This window comes from Rousettus aegyptiacus, unplaced genomic scaffold, assembly GCF_014176215.1.
Source record: "Rousettus aegyptiacus isolate mRouAeg1 unplaced genomic scaffold, mRouAeg1.p scaffold_m13_p_7, whole genome shotgun sequence".
Taxonomy (NCBI): domain Eukaryota; kingdom Metazoa; phylum Chordata; class Mammalia; order Chiroptera; family Pteropodidae; genus Rousettus; species Rousettus aegyptiacus.
Window position 1 is genome coordinate 105,518,191 of NW_023416310.1, and position 14,175 is coordinate 105,532,365.

Genomic DNA, 14,175 nt, shown 5'->3' on the forward strand with positions numbered 1-14,175 from the left:
TATCTATTCAGAAAATACTGATGCCTACTGTGTCCTTGCCCTTTTGTTATGGTGTGGGCGTGTGGCGAATGTGATGGCCCTCATTCTAGTGAAGCAGAGACCTGGGTGACCAGCAGCACTGATCACATGTGAGTGTGTGGGGAAGAGCCAGCCCCGTGGTGTGCTGTGGAAGCCGGAGTAGAGGGAGGGGGCCGGGGAAGTTCGCTAAGGTGGGGACATCAGACCTAGGCTTTGGAAATGGAGCCTGCTTACCAGGAGGAGAGAAGTTAAAGCATCTGAGGCAACGCGGTGTTGTTCAGGGCCAAGGAGGTGGGGCGGGTGAAATTCATCTCTGAGCCTCAGGCCTCAGTTTCCTCAGTGGCCGCTATGAGGAAGGCAGCCACAGTTTGACTGCCTGTGAGGGTAAGTGCAGCATGGCGGGCACTCATGAAATGCAAGTGGTCATCCAAGCAGAAGGAACACACGACATAACACAGGTGAAAAACACGAGCACCTGCAGGTGGCTGGAGGGGAGGAGGGCGAGGCGGGGGCCGACAAGAGTGAGACCTACTTGGGAGACTGGTTCTTCCACTGCCTCCATCCCCTCCCAAAGGGGAGCCAGAGAAAACAGGAGAGACAAGAGAAAGACAAGCATGGAAATCCATTTCCGTTGACATCCTCCATCTTCCTCTGAAATGACATAGAAGATTTATATTTGGGGCTGAAATCAGTCTGACTTCATAAAAAAAAGGAAAAGAAAAAAACAAACAAAACTCCTTCTGGAGTGGCTGGCTGCCGGCCCCACAAGAACCACTGAAAAGGACAGAGGACTTCCCCAGCCTCTGGTGCCCAGGAAGCTGTGGGTGGCAGTGGGGAAGGGCCCACCTGACACCTGGAGTAGGGGGAGGCAGAGACCTAAGGGAGGCCTCTGCCAAGGCTATCCAAAACCAGAGTCTCTGACTTGGAGAATGCAGGGGCGGAGAGACTACAGGGCTCTCCTGATTCTTCCATTTTCTGCCTGGGCCTCTCAGAGTCTCAGTTCCTCCAAATGGAAACCAAGGGTAGTACATACACCTCTGCTCAGAGTGTTGGAGAGCAGATGAAGCTTTCGCTGTGGTGTGTAAGGCCCCTGGGACCTGGCCCCTGCTCTCCTGGCCAACTTTTTCCTGTGCTCTTGCTCAAATGCATCCTCACCTCTGGGCCTTTGCACATTCTGTTCCCTCCCTTTAGAATGCTTTTCTCCTGGCAGGGGTGGTGGGGAGCATTGTCTTTCACACAAGCAAGACGTTAGCTGTAGGGTTTTTTTTGTAGATGCTCTGTATCAAGTTGAGTAAGTTACCTGCTATCCTTTACTTGCTGAGTTTTTATCATGAATGAATTTGGACAATTTTTTTTTATATCAATTGATATGCTCATGTGATTTTTCTTTCCGATAGGCTTCCTGAAATACTAAAAAAAATCTTAGAAACTTCCCCACCTGACAATTTTCTCACACTAGGGCTCAGGGAACTCAGTTGCTACCTCCAGTCTAGTCTACCGTTCCCAGTGTGCTCTAGAGAAGGCGGCTTGAGCGCTACATGTGGCCATATGAAAATCCACTCCAGGATTTACAACACACGTTGGCAGAGCCTTGGCTCAGAAAAGCCCCGAAATACAGGCTTGTTACCTTTGACGTGGGATTCCCCAAACTTACTTGAACACGGAGCCTTTTTTTTGAACAAATCGTCATGCTCCCACAGGACTTTCTCTGAAACACATTTAGGCAATCATTCAACTGACTCTGTCCCCTAATTTGCACTTGAGCCAAAGGCCAATAGAGAAGTACTGACCAAGGAAAGCTACAGATAGTGGCATCCCAAACACAAGGTCTCAGGTCTTCTGAGCCCCAGACCATGCTGCTTTGACAGGCTAACAGGTCAGCCGACATCCCGGCAGCACCAAAGACCACAGGGATGAGAAGAATACAACATCACCAAGCTGATCCCTTTGGTAGCTCTCAGGCCCTTTGTCCCCACTGAGCCTGGGGATGAGGGGTTCCAGTCCACAAAGTCTCAGTTGGGGTCAGGTTATTAGAGTTGGCAGCTGCGTAACACAGGCCGGGCCAAACACGTTGTCGTAGCTCCTGCCAGTAGCAGAGTTTGGGGATAGGCACACAACCCAAGCTGGTATAACAAGACTCCATTCCAGAAATTGTTAGAATTCCCTGGACAAATGGTTTTCCCATGGAGAGCATGATAGACTCTAGAAAACTGAGCTGGAGCTGCCAAGAACCACACAGAAAGCTCCTTCAAAACAAAGTTGTTAAGATGAAGGGAGTCTGTGGTTCCCACCAGTTATGCTTGAAGAACCTACCTCTATAATTTAATGACAGACCAGTGAGTGATTATTTCCTCAAATAAGTTAGATGAAATCCCATCACTTGCCAACAGAATCCTGCCTCATTTGCATGTGGAGCCGAGGAAGTTATCAGCGAATGGAGCTTGTGAGACCCTTCTCCATCAGGAGATGCCCTTAAGGGTCTACGGCCAACCATCTTCCCTGCCCACCTCCCTCATCCCCATCCCCTGCCCACTCTGAGACTGACACCCCCCACCCCCACCAAAAGAACACAGGCACAAAGGCAGCTTGGGCAATACTTGATATACATCATACATTTATTAGTGAATATCCCTCTGAAATCAGCAACAATATTAAAAAAAATAATGATTGCACTACTTGGTCAAGCAGAACTAGCAACTTTCATTTTAAAAAAAGTACAAATCTGTTAAAAATTTCAATCAGTATACACATATATATAATACAACATACTAGTTATGTTAAATGCTACAAACCAATGTGAATCCAATGGAATGGAAAAAACCACACATTTAAGCTTTAAGAACCATTTTTTTTTCTCTATATATTAGCATTTTCTCAAATACATACATGGGAAAAATGAGGTAACTGTAAAATGTGCAAGGAACAGGGTCCCCCCAATTACATATATTTATATATATATGTAGTTACATATATATATAAAACCTTTCTAACACAGAACACAGGTGCTGGGCCCAGCCAGGCTGGGGGATGCTGCCCACTGTCATGCCTAGGCCAGAAGTTGGTAAATAAGAGTAAACAATAACAAGCCCCCACCACAGGAAATCATTGGTAACATGGCATCTATAGCAAGGTCGGCAAAACACAAACACCCTAAATAATTGTTTTATAAATTTTTTTTAATGATTTTTTTTTAATGTTGTTTCCCCCCCAGTAGCTGCTGGTTGGAACCACTGCTGCAGCCAACACAATCCGAGCCTGTTCGCCTGCCCCAGGAACCGGAGGGTTTTGAAAACCTTTTGTTGGGTGGGTAAGGGAGGGGTCGGAGAGGATGGTTCTGTGTAAAACACGTGGGGTTTCAACACTGCTATAAATATAGAAACGTCACCTGGAGTTATATACAGTAAGACTTTGGGTTCTCCACGGGGGTGGGGCCAGGCTGATGGGGCCCCATGGCAGGCTGGGGGAGGTGGGAGCCAGGGCCGCTGCCAGGAGAACGAGGGTGGTTGGAGCATCCCTGAGGCAGCAGGCGCCAGGGGCTGCCTGCTAGGATGTGCCGGCCCCACACGCGGTTCGTTCGGGGCAGCAACCCCAGCTGGGGATAGGACAGGAAAGGGACCAGAAGGGCGAGCGAGGGAGGGGGGCCTCTGGAGGTGGGGCCCACACCCTCCCTGGTCCCTGTCCTCCTGGGACTTCCTTGGAGAAGACTTGCCCAGGCAGGTGGGAGACGGGCCCTGGCTGGAGGGAGAAATGCCCTGAAAAGCGTACGGTCCCGGTAGGCTCTGGGGACGTGTGCAGTACAGTGAGTGCATGGCAGTTATTGGCTGAGCACAGACCCCCTACCCTCGCCCATGACCACCAGCTGCCCGACCCAGCCCCAGCCGCGCACATGCATGCGGACTGGGCGGCACCACTGGACCATTTCCTGTCCCCTGGGCACTCGGCCCTAGTTGGTCCCTATACCCCACCCCCCCATTTAATGAAAAGAAAACAAACTGTTTAAAAATCTACCCCCCAAATCCTGTACGCAATCTTGGGCCAAATGAATAAATAGAAACTGCTGCTCCTCACGTTCATGCAGGACAGAGCAGGGAGATTGGACATGAGCCCAGCCCCCATCACTGCCAGGGAGGGGTGGCCACCAGAACATCGGACGTCCCTCTCCCAGGCGTGACCCAGGCCCTATCTCCCTTCTGCAAGGGAGGCTGGCTCTGATGCCCTCCAGCCTGGGGTTGGGGCTGGAATGCTGTGCCTGGGGCGAGGGCCAGAGCCACCCCTCACGGCCAGTTGGCTGAGCTGGCTGTGAGTCTGACTGGGGTGAAGGCAGGACCTAGGCCTGGGGCTCAGGAAATGGCCGCATACCACCGTGTGTCCATGCTTGTCAAAGCCACCTGGGGCCGAGGGTCTCCACCAGCTGTGCTGGGAGAAATAAACCCCTAGTTCCCAGTGCCAGCAGGAAAAAGAAGACGGACCCGAGGGCAAACAGGAGGGAGACAGAATCAGGGATACTCAGGCAGCTCTGTGGCAGGTGGACTGGCAGGCAGGCGGGGGAAGGGGTCTTTGGAGCTTGGCAAATGCAGAGGGCTTATTGCAGGGGCTTCTCTCAGGCCTGATCCTGGTATCAGCTCTGGAGATGCAGGTGGGAATGGAAGGGCAAGACTGGCCATTCCTTCCCCATCCTCCCTGGGTCGGGAAGGTTTCCAGAGCTTTGAGCAGGGTTCTCCTGGGCAGTTGTGGGCTCATTCGGCCTCCCTGGGCACCTCGGAGGCGTCAGCCCGGCAAATGGGACACGTCCGGTTGGCCTGGGGAGAGTAGGGACACGTCCGGTTGGCCTGGGGAGGGGGGCACATGAAGCCCCCCTCTCATTTGTCCCCTATCCCCTCCAAGTCTGTTCTGCTGCCTGGTGGGGACTTGGTCCCCTGAATAAGGCCAGAACTTCTGGATGATGACTAAGAAGGGAAGCCCCAGCTCGCCCGCCTCCCTCACCACACGAGGAACACTGGGGAGCGAGCGACTTGGGCTGTTACCTTCAACCACTTGTCAACACACTTGGTGTGGAACTCATGATTGCAGGGGAGGACTCGAAGCAGCTGCCGTGCCTCAAAGTCACTGAAGCAGACGACACACCTGGGAGGAAGGCAGAGTGTCACCACCACAATGATGGCTGAGGAAAGGCTCATTGCAGAGTACAAGGCCACCCCTGAGGAGGGGGTCACCATGCAGCCTGTCTGTGATCAGAGAGCGGGAGATGGGGCATAGCACTCACAGCGTCTGCTCGGACTGATGGCTGTCCGGGTTAAACCGGTAGGCTGGAAGCTGCTCAATGTCCGCTTTGGTGAGGCCTCGGGGCTTGGCGTCTCCCAGCCGCTCCGCCAGGCTCAGGAGGGCCTGTATACACGCAGGAGGGCGGGTCAGCAGTGGCCAAGGCCAGAGGCCCCCCTAGCCCTCACCTCCCAGGATAGGGCTCCGTGGGACCTCATAGTTCTCCATCTCCACATCATCCACATCGAGATCCAGGCTGATGGTTGGCCCCACTGCTGTTGGTGACATTGGCAGCATTGAGCTAGGGGAGATAGATATGGGGGACCAGGGTCAAGGTCAGTAGGGGTGAGGGCACAGGGCTGCTCCTAACTCCCTCCATGAAACAAAGCCCAGAGTTCTGCACTGTTCACACTGGGGCCCCAGTATTTGTCCCTGGACCTCATAGGAGAGAGAGAGAGAGAGTCTGTCTGCCTGCCTGCCTGCTGGGGGGGTGTCAGATGGCTTGAGAGTCCCCTGGACCCCACTGGCTGTGTTTGGGTCTAACCGTTAGAGGCCCCAGAAAAATAGAGCAGCATGGCTCTGGGGCAGATGTTTTGGTACTTACAGGAAGTAGGGCAGGAAGCTGGGGTAATACGGTGGTGGGGGTGGCGGTGGGGGAGGCGGGGGCAGTGGCTGTTGCAGGCGGTATCTCTGGGTGCTCAGTCTCCGTGGCATCATGTGGGAATAGGGCTGTGGGATACAGGCAGGGACAGGTTAGCCAATTGGGCCACCTCTCACTGCCCCAGACCCTGGGTTGGGAGGCACTCACCACACCGAAGGACAGTTCCTGGTGCAGGGGATCGTGGGGCAGGTAGTGCAGGGGCATGGATGGGGACAGGGCTGGGCCTGGGGCAGAGGTGGAGTAGGTGAAGCTCCCCAGGGGGTGTTGGTCCCCCCGTAGGTCCACATCATTGTCCAGCCGCTGCAGGGGCTAGAAAAGGCAGGGGTGGGTCATCTAGAGTCAGAGAGAGGGAAGCCCCTGCCCCCAATAGCAACCCCTCCAGCACTGGCTCTACTGCCCAGACTCACCATTCGCGGGTGCTGGGTCTGCAGCGATATGAACTGCCCGAGCGGCGCCATGTGGGCGGGCTGGGGGTGTGGGGCTGGCGGTGGGGGGTGTAGGACGTAGTGGTCACTGGAGATGAGGTGGGGATAGGCCTGGTAGGGCACGGGGAGCTGCTGCATGGTACATGCCTGGATCAGCTGCCAAGAGAGGGGGTAGGGGGCTGGAGAATGTTCTTCTGGGTTCTGGGCTGGGGTTGTGCTTGTGATGAGGGCCAAGGGCCATCCTATCCAGCAAGAAGTCCCCACTGAGGCCCTCTGGACAGTCCCATCCCTGGCCTAGGCCACCCAGGCAGGATGCTACACTCTTAAGGCCCAGTTACCATCCCAAACCCTAAGATAGGCACTGGGTGCAGGGAGGTCCTGACCCCTGAGACGCTCTCTTACAGCACATGAACACATGCTTATTTGGGCAGCGCTGCTGCCTGGAGCTGGGTGGCACTCCGACAGCCCAGACGACTGTTGTAGCCTTAGCAGTTCTGCCGTTGGCCTGTGCAGGGCCTTTCGGTGGGAACAGGGGTGGGAGAGCATGAAAGGTGGGTGGGAGGCAGAGGCCCTCACTCACCGGGGGCGGGAGGCAGCAGAGCGGGTAGTGCTGCCCGCTGAACATCACGGAGCATGCTGGGAGCTGTTGGGCACTGCAGCCAGGGATGTGCTGTCCTGAAGGCAAGGGAAAGCCTTGGGTCGTCACTGTAGTGACTGTGTAGGACAGAGGGACGGGTCCCTGGTGCACCTGTGGGTGGAGAAAGACCCGGGAACTGTAGGGAGGAAGCTTGGCCACCAGGTGAGAAAGTCCCCTCCTTTCTCTAGCTGGGGCCTACCTAGTTACAGACCTGGCTGTCCTTGCCTGTTCCAGGCCCCAGAGGGCAGAGAGAGCCCTCTGGGAACCTGGAAGGGGCTTCTAGCTCTACCACTCATCTACTGTGTGGTCCAAGGGCAGGCCCTTCCCTTCTCTGGGCCTCAATCTATCAGCCTAAAAAGCAGGGCTAATAATGGCTCCCCAAACATGCAGAGTTAAAGTGAAATAAGGGTCCTGCCACTTCTGCTTTGCAGACAGGCTTGCCAGAGGCTGGGGGGCAGGGTTGGGATGTTCTACCTACCTGCTCGTGGAGATCAACCATGAACGGGCTCTGTTGGGAGGCTGGGTGCAGCATTCGGGGGCTCCCGCCGGCAGGAGCCGAAGCTCGGCGCTCCTCTACAGGGAGGTATGGCAGTCGGGGCGGCGGCTGCTGGGAGGGTAAGCGCTCATCCTGGGCAGGTGGGCGGCCCTCGCGGCCGGGGCTGCACCACAGAGAGGAGGCCCCGGTAGGACTGAGGGGACCACTCATTCACAGAGCATGGAGAGAAGCCACGGTCAATACCCACTAGAGAAGGACGATAGCTCAGGGCCCTGTGCCCACCACCCCTGGCTCCTGTGCTCCAGGCCCAAGCTGATAGCCCTGACACCAGGGGCTCTGGGGTCCGCAGGACTGGGAGGATCCTTCCTACCTTCCCCAGAGCTGGCCCGGGGTGCTGCTGGGTCCTGCAGACAATCGCCGCTGACCCACAGGGGCAGAGGGCGGCCACCTAGTCACTGCGAGAGCCCATGGTCGCATCAGGGGTGGCAGAGGGGTGGAGGGGCTGGGCTGGGGTTCGCAACCCTAGGAGTCAAACAGACAAAGAAACTGAGGCACAGAACAGTCTAGTCGCTTGCTCCACGAGGCGTCTGGAAGACAGAATCGAATCTCCAGTCTGATTCCAGAGCCTGCTGACATCCATCGTGCCCCTGGCTCCCCATGCACATGTGCTGGGGGACTGGCCCTCTTTTTAGCACTGGGGCTCAGTGCTGAGATAAGGGACAGGCTCGGCCTGCAGGGAGCCCAGGCCTGTTTTCTGCTCTGTAAAATGGGATCACATTGCCCCTTAGGGTTATGGTGGTTTCAGAAGACTGGCCAGCATGCTTCTGGGCCAGGTGACTCCAGTCAGGCAAACTCGGTATGGGGTCCCTGGGGGAACTCCTGCTTCTTCCCTTCTATCTGACTAGCTTGAGGTGGATTTCAATAAAGTTTGGAGCCCGGTTCTCCTTCCACTATTGACAGGTAAGAGGTTCTGACCCAGTTCCTGCCCTTGGGCATCCCCATTCCAAGACAAGTCAGTTTTGTTTCTTTCCATAACCCATCTGACAGTGCCTTCCCATGTATGACTTCATCCACTCTTCAAAGACGGTACTGTCAACTCCATTTTACAAAGGAGAAAACTGAGGCTCAGAGAGAATGGAACTTGCTCAAGTGTCAAAGCTAGGGGGTGTGCTGACCACAAACTTCCCACTGGACCCTGCTGCCATTGGGAGGGGTCCAATCCAAGGGCTTTCCCAGGAGGTGATGAAGGAAACCAGCTACCATGGTTGGCGGGGTGGGTCTGGAATGTGGCCAGGCCCCTACTCTGGGGGCCCCACACAACGCCCAAGTGGGAGGTGGGGCTTGCTGAGAAAAAAGGGGAAGCTAGAACCTAAGGGAGGAAGTTGAGCGAGAATGGGGTGGGGCAGGTCTCCTTCCTCCCTGGGAGCTGGGGGTCCAGGTGGGAAAAGTTAGGGAGATCGCTCATTGACTCCAGAAGTTGGGAAAAGGCCCCCACTACGAGGAAAGCTCTGGAACCTGTCAGGCCCTGCAAAGCTGAAGGGTGCTTCAAACAGGACCAGCTCTTTGCTGTTTCTACCACGGGGAGTGCCCCCCCCCACTGCCCCCCACCCCAGTCCCTTCTCCATCTGACAAAACACCTACGCATCCTTGATGCCCAGCTTTAAGTGTCACATCCCTGTTGACACAGCCAGGGGGCCGGTGTACTGTCCCCTCAACACCTCATTCCTTCCTGCCAATAGTGGCAAGAACATTTCCTTTGTGCTTGTCTTTAAAGTGTTGTCCCTAACTCTCAAAAAATGAGCGTTAAAGAGAGACTCTTCTCCAGCTGACAGGACGGAGCCCTATCAAGGCCGGTCAGGAAGTGGAAGAGCTGGAATTCATACCTCTCCTATCCAGTGCAGGCTCTGGCACTAAGCAGTGGGTGGGCAGGGCCTGGGACCAGCTTATATCCAACATAGGGCAAGCCCGATGGTAATGCACGCTGGAGAGCTGATCATACAGAGCCAAGGCCACAGTCTGGCAGCAGTGAAGTTAGTACTAATTTAGTATTGGGATGACTACAAATCTGGCTTTTTTTTCTGGGGGAACAGGTGGTGGTGGTGGGGGGGGAGCAGAAAATCTGGTTCTACTGGCCTGTCATCATTCTCCCTGGACCTGCCTCACTCGGTACATGAGCTTTCTCTCCAGACCATCCCAGGCCCATTCCTCACCTGCCCACCATAGGTGACTGGGTTTGTGACACCTGGTGTGGGTCAAGTGCATATCCTTACACATGTGTGTACAAACACAACCTTCCTGATTCCTGCTGACAATCCAGCCTAGCAAACAAAGGCCAAGAGAGACTCAGAAGAAACCTCCAAATAACTGCAAAAGCAGACCCCTTGCCCACTCCAGACCTCCTGAATCAGACTCTTTGGAGGGTTGGGGAACAAGGGCACCTAGATTTTTATCAAATACTCCAGAAATTTCTATAGCACAGCTAAGTTTGGGAACCTCTGCTGTAACTGGCCTCAAAGTTGCTGGGAACCCAGAGTTCTGCCGAGGAATATTAACGATAACGATGGTACTTCCCACGTGCCATCTTAATGAGTCCTCATAGCGACCCTTGGAAGCAGCAGCCCTGAGGCTCAGAGATGGCCAGAGTCTGGGGCATATTACTTCCCTTCTCTGAGCCTCAGCTTCTTCATCTGTCAAATGGAAACAGACCAAAGACCACCTCCCAGGGGACTGGTGAGGGCTGCTCACAGGCCACAGCAGGAGTGGTCTGTAAAGCTCAGGAACGATCCCTATTAGAGAGTAAGAGCGGCTGCTCTCCAAACTCACCCTCAAGCAGAAATCAGAGGCCACTTCAAGCCATGCAGGAAGCAGCTGGGAGATATGCCTCCCTAGGAGATACTCTAGTTGGCAAGGAAAAAGCCCCTGATTCCTGAAGTCCCACTAGGAACAGAAGTGGCAAAGAGGGAATAATATATCCACTTCAAAGGTGAGGAAGCCAAGGCCGAAAGAAAGGAAGCAACTTGCTATAGGTTACACAGCCAGTGAGAGACAAAACTGGTCCTGACTGGCCCCCTGCACCCAGATTCCCCTAACTCCTCACTCTCTCACTAGCATCAGTAACCCCCAGAACTGCCTAATTCCAACTATTCAAGGCCCTAAAGGAGATCAGGACAGTTTTCTCTAAGATGCCTGTGATTCGTCCTATTGTGGAGAGAAGCAACAGAGGCTCTTAGAGGTACCAACTTGCTCAAGGTCAAATATCAAGAGTGGCCACCTCCTAACTGCTCTACCTTCTGCACTCCTCCGTTTTGTGCTCTCAATGAGGTCTGTACGAAGAGTCTTGAGGGTCCCATCCCTAAATCCAACCTTGCCTGAAACAGACACGGAGACACTTTGCATCCATGTCCTCCCCCAGGAGGCAGCCAAGGTCTTACTTTCAGTGCCCCAGCAGCAGCTACTCCCACCCAGGTCTCCGAAGCCAGTCATTTCTACTCACTTGGGCCTAGGGGCTGTTTGCAGGAACAAGGGGCTGTGCTGCAGATAAACAAAGCCAGCCTCTGAGCAGACTCAGCAGGATGAGAAGCCCCTTCTCTACCTCTTCCCACTCCCAGGCCCAGCACTGTCTGGTGGGCATGAAGTGCCTGGAGGTGGCTGAGGGGCAGGACCGCCAGCCAGGCTGGAACTTAAGAGTCCTTGGCTAGCCCTGACTCCCTGAGTGACCTTGGTCAAGGAAATTTCTCCGTTTCTGAGCCTCAGTTACCACAACTGTAAAATGGGGATGGAAATCTCTCCTTCCCATAGCGCCCAAGTAAAACCAGAAGAGACAAGACGCAAGAAACCAGGTGGTCACATTAGCGGGGTAGGAAACCAGTGTCCCTGAGGAGCAGGCCCCTCCTCAACGCAGGCCAGGTACAGGTTACGGGACTCCGGGAAGCTTCCTTAGCTAGGAAGCTTCCTTAGCCACCTCTCCCCGGAGACTGGATGGGGACGGAGCGCCGATATGTAGACACGCGGCCGGAGGGGGGGGGGCCTCCCTTATCCCCTTCTCACTCCTTTATGCCACGCTCGGAGAGACAGGAGGGGCGGGAGGCCAGACTGCGGCGTCTGGGCAAGAACGCTGTGACTTTAAGAGCGGAGGATCCCGGACCATGTGCTCGGCGTGAGACAAAAGCAACAACAAAGGAAGTGGCGGCGGCAGGGGGAGGGGGCGGCTCCTTCCTCTCCAACCGCAGCGCTCAGCCTCGGGAGAAGGGAGACTCGTCCTGGCCTTGGGGGACGCAGGGAAGGGGGTGTCTCTGATCCTAGAGGTTTCGTCGTCTCCCTCCGGACTGCCCGTGATTAACCCCTGCGGAGCCAGCTACATCACAGCCCCCAGTCCCAGGGGAGGGGGTCAGGAGTTTCCAAGGATGCGGAAATTGGGAGTTGGGGGCTGTGGCCCCGACTCACCTTCAGCCGCTGGCCACACGTTGATTTCTTTGTTCCCGATCTAGGACGGCCAACCTGGGCAAAGGGGTGGGGTGGGGGGCTGCCTGGACCCTTTAAGAGCTCCCGCCCTGCGGAACAATATGCTCCCTTCCCTCCCCCTGGTCCAGGGGCAGTGCGGCTCCTTCCAGGGCCCTCTTTGTCTCCCGGCGTCTGCCTTGCGAGGCCCACGCGCGGTCAGCCTTTTTCGGCCCAGGCCCTCCGGGAGCGAGAGGCGGCGCAGGACGCGGCTGGGTTTGCGCAGCTGCTTGCGGCTGGCCCTTTAAGAACTGTCCGCGGCGCCAGCGGAATGTAACAAACCCCACATTTGATTCACAACATTCGGAGCGGCGGGGTCGCGCGCCGGGCGGGAGGGGCCTCGCGGGGGCGCGCCGGGAGGTTCCGGCAAACAGTAGCCGGCAGCTGCCTGCAGCAGCCCCGCCTCGCGCCAAGAGCTCCGCCCTGCGGGGGCCCCGAGAGCCAATCACTCGCCACGACTAGGCACATGATTAGTGGGCTGCCATCTTGGAAGGCAGATTTTTTTTAAAAAAAAACCTCGCCCCCACCTTCTCACTTAAAGTGACCGCAGCCATCATAAGCAAGGGGCGGGGCCACAAGGCCTAACCTAAAGATGGGAGACCCCGGGGTGGGCAAGACCAATCAGCTGCAAATAGAACTTGCTATGCAAACTTACGAACCACTCGCACCTGGAAGGTTCAGTTTCCCTGCTTCAGAAATGGGTCCCGCCGGGAAACCCGCAGCCCGGACTTACTGTGTCATGGTCCCTTCCTTGGAGATCGGGCGCCGTTTGGGGCACTGAAGTGCAATGAGGCCGACCTTCGACCAGGCTGGGACGTCCTCTTAGACCAGCCCGAGTGGTTCGGAAAGCCCTAACAGCCCTGGTCCGGCAACCTCCCCGGAGATGACGTCAGCCCCAAGAGCTACTGCACTTAAATGACATCATGGCCTGGCCTCCGCGCTTCTCCTTGTTTATACTACGCGGAGGCTTTAAAAAGCTGGGACAGCCTGGATTGCCCAACAGTCCAATAGCAGGCAAGCCATGTAAATGAGTTAACGCCTGCCCTGCAATAGGATTGGCTCTGCGCGCGCTGACGTCACAGAGGCATTTTTTTTTAACCACCCCGCCCCCAGTGTGGTGAGGGAAAGGCGCGGGTAACAGTTTGAAGCTTGGGCAGCAGCGGTGTCACACTCTACGTGCTCTCCGCTTAGGCTGGGCTTCGGAATGCTTCTTGCCTACGGAGATTGGGTAACTGAGCCCAACAAAGTATATTTTTCTACTATACTCCTCCGAGCAACAATGAGACAGAGGGATTACTATAACCTGCCCATTTTACAGATGGGTAAAGAGGATCAGGAGGGGTGCCACTCCAGGTCACACAGCTAGGGAAGTGTGGCTGAACCTGTACTTGAATCTAAGCCAAAGTTAAGCTTCTTCCCCTTTGTCTCGATGTCTCTCTGGGAAGACATACAAAGTAGGGTATTACCTCCATATTAATTGTTAAAAATTTTTTTGTAATTTTTTTGTAAAAAATCAGTAATGCCCTAAATATCCAAGAGCTGGGAACAGGCCCAATAAAGAATGATGCAGTATACATATAATCAATAACTAGACTCCTGTGTATGAGCTGCACTGACATAGGGATACCTCCAAGACACCCCTAAAGGAGATGCCAGCACACGATATTAACGTTTCCTAAACCGTGCGGTGGGCTACAGAGACGGCGGTGTGTGTGTCGGGGGGGGGGGGGGGAGGTTGGGGAGGTTGGGGAGGTTATAGTGTCATTTTCTATGCTTTGGTATATTTCATAATCCCAAATTTAAAAATAAAAAGTGAAAGCAAGATGCTGAACAGAGTGTAATAGTATGTATCTTTTTTTTTTTAATTAGATATATACAATACCTTCATAGAATATTTCTGGAAAGATATACAGGAAATTGACAACTGTCCTCAGGGACAACTGGAATAGAGCACTGGGTCAGGAGGATAAACTCTTTATTACATATGCTTTTGTACATTTGCTCTTAAAAAAAAAAAAAACCTATACAATATAACCTACGGAAAGTCTAAAGAAAGTTACTGTCAAAGAGAATGTTTTTAGTCTTTAAGCCATAAAAACTCTGTTCCTTTAGGGTCAGAAATCCGTCTTCAGGAAAGGTATCCAATAGGAAAATCCATAAGTATGGGGAACTGACATGCTTA

At 54.5% G+C, this 14,175-nt stretch overlaps 1 protein-coding gene across 7 annotated transcripts; it reads right to left on the bottom strand.

Annotated features, from left to right (window-relative positions):
• Positions 1-2,604: 2,604 nt before the first annotated feature.
• On the bottom strand, positions 2,605-13,427 carry RNF44 (ring finger protein 44). Of its 7 annotated transcripts, none has more exons than XM_016158263.2 (12): positions 12,727-13,422; positions 11,940-11,993; positions 7,867-8,018; positions 7,479-7,701; positions 6,944-7,111; positions 6,346-6,519; positions 6,086-6,247; positions 5,882-6,006; positions 5,491-5,578; positions 5,282-5,403; positions 5,043-5,142; positions 2,605-4,817 (listed from the first exon to the last, which is right to left on the bottom strand). In XM_016158263.2, the coding sequence occupies exons 3-12, from the start codon at positions 7,971-7,973 to the stop codon at positions 4,755-4,757; spliced, it is 1,332 nt and encodes a 443-aa protein (XP_016013749.2). In that variant the 5' UTR covers positions 7,974-8,018; positions 11,940-11,993; positions 12,727-13,422; the 3' UTR covers positions 2,605-4,754. The 7 variants fall into 7 exon arrangements, with proteins under 7 accessions (XP_016013749.2, XP_016013755.2, XP_036080619.1 ...); XM_016158269.2 differs by having other exon boundaries at positions 7,479-7,689; positions 12,727-12,882; XM_036224726.1 differs by having other exon boundaries at positions 6,346-6,510; positions 11,940-13,425.
• Positions 13,428-14,175: the final 748 nt, after the last annotated feature.

Coding starts and splice junctions, on each gene's coding strand:
- RNF44 (XM_016158262.2), bottom strand. CDS start 7,973: ATGCGACCATGGGCTCTCGCAGTGACTAGGTGGCCGCCCTCTGCCCCT. Junction 6,248..6,345: donor AGACCCAGCACCCGCGAATG/GTGAGTCTGGGC, acceptor TGCCTTTTCTAG/CCCCTGCAGCGGCTGGACAA. Junction 4,818..5,042: donor GTGTTGACAAGTGGTTGAAG/GTAACAGCCCAA, acceptor TACTCTCCCCAG/GCCAACCGGACGTGTCCCAT.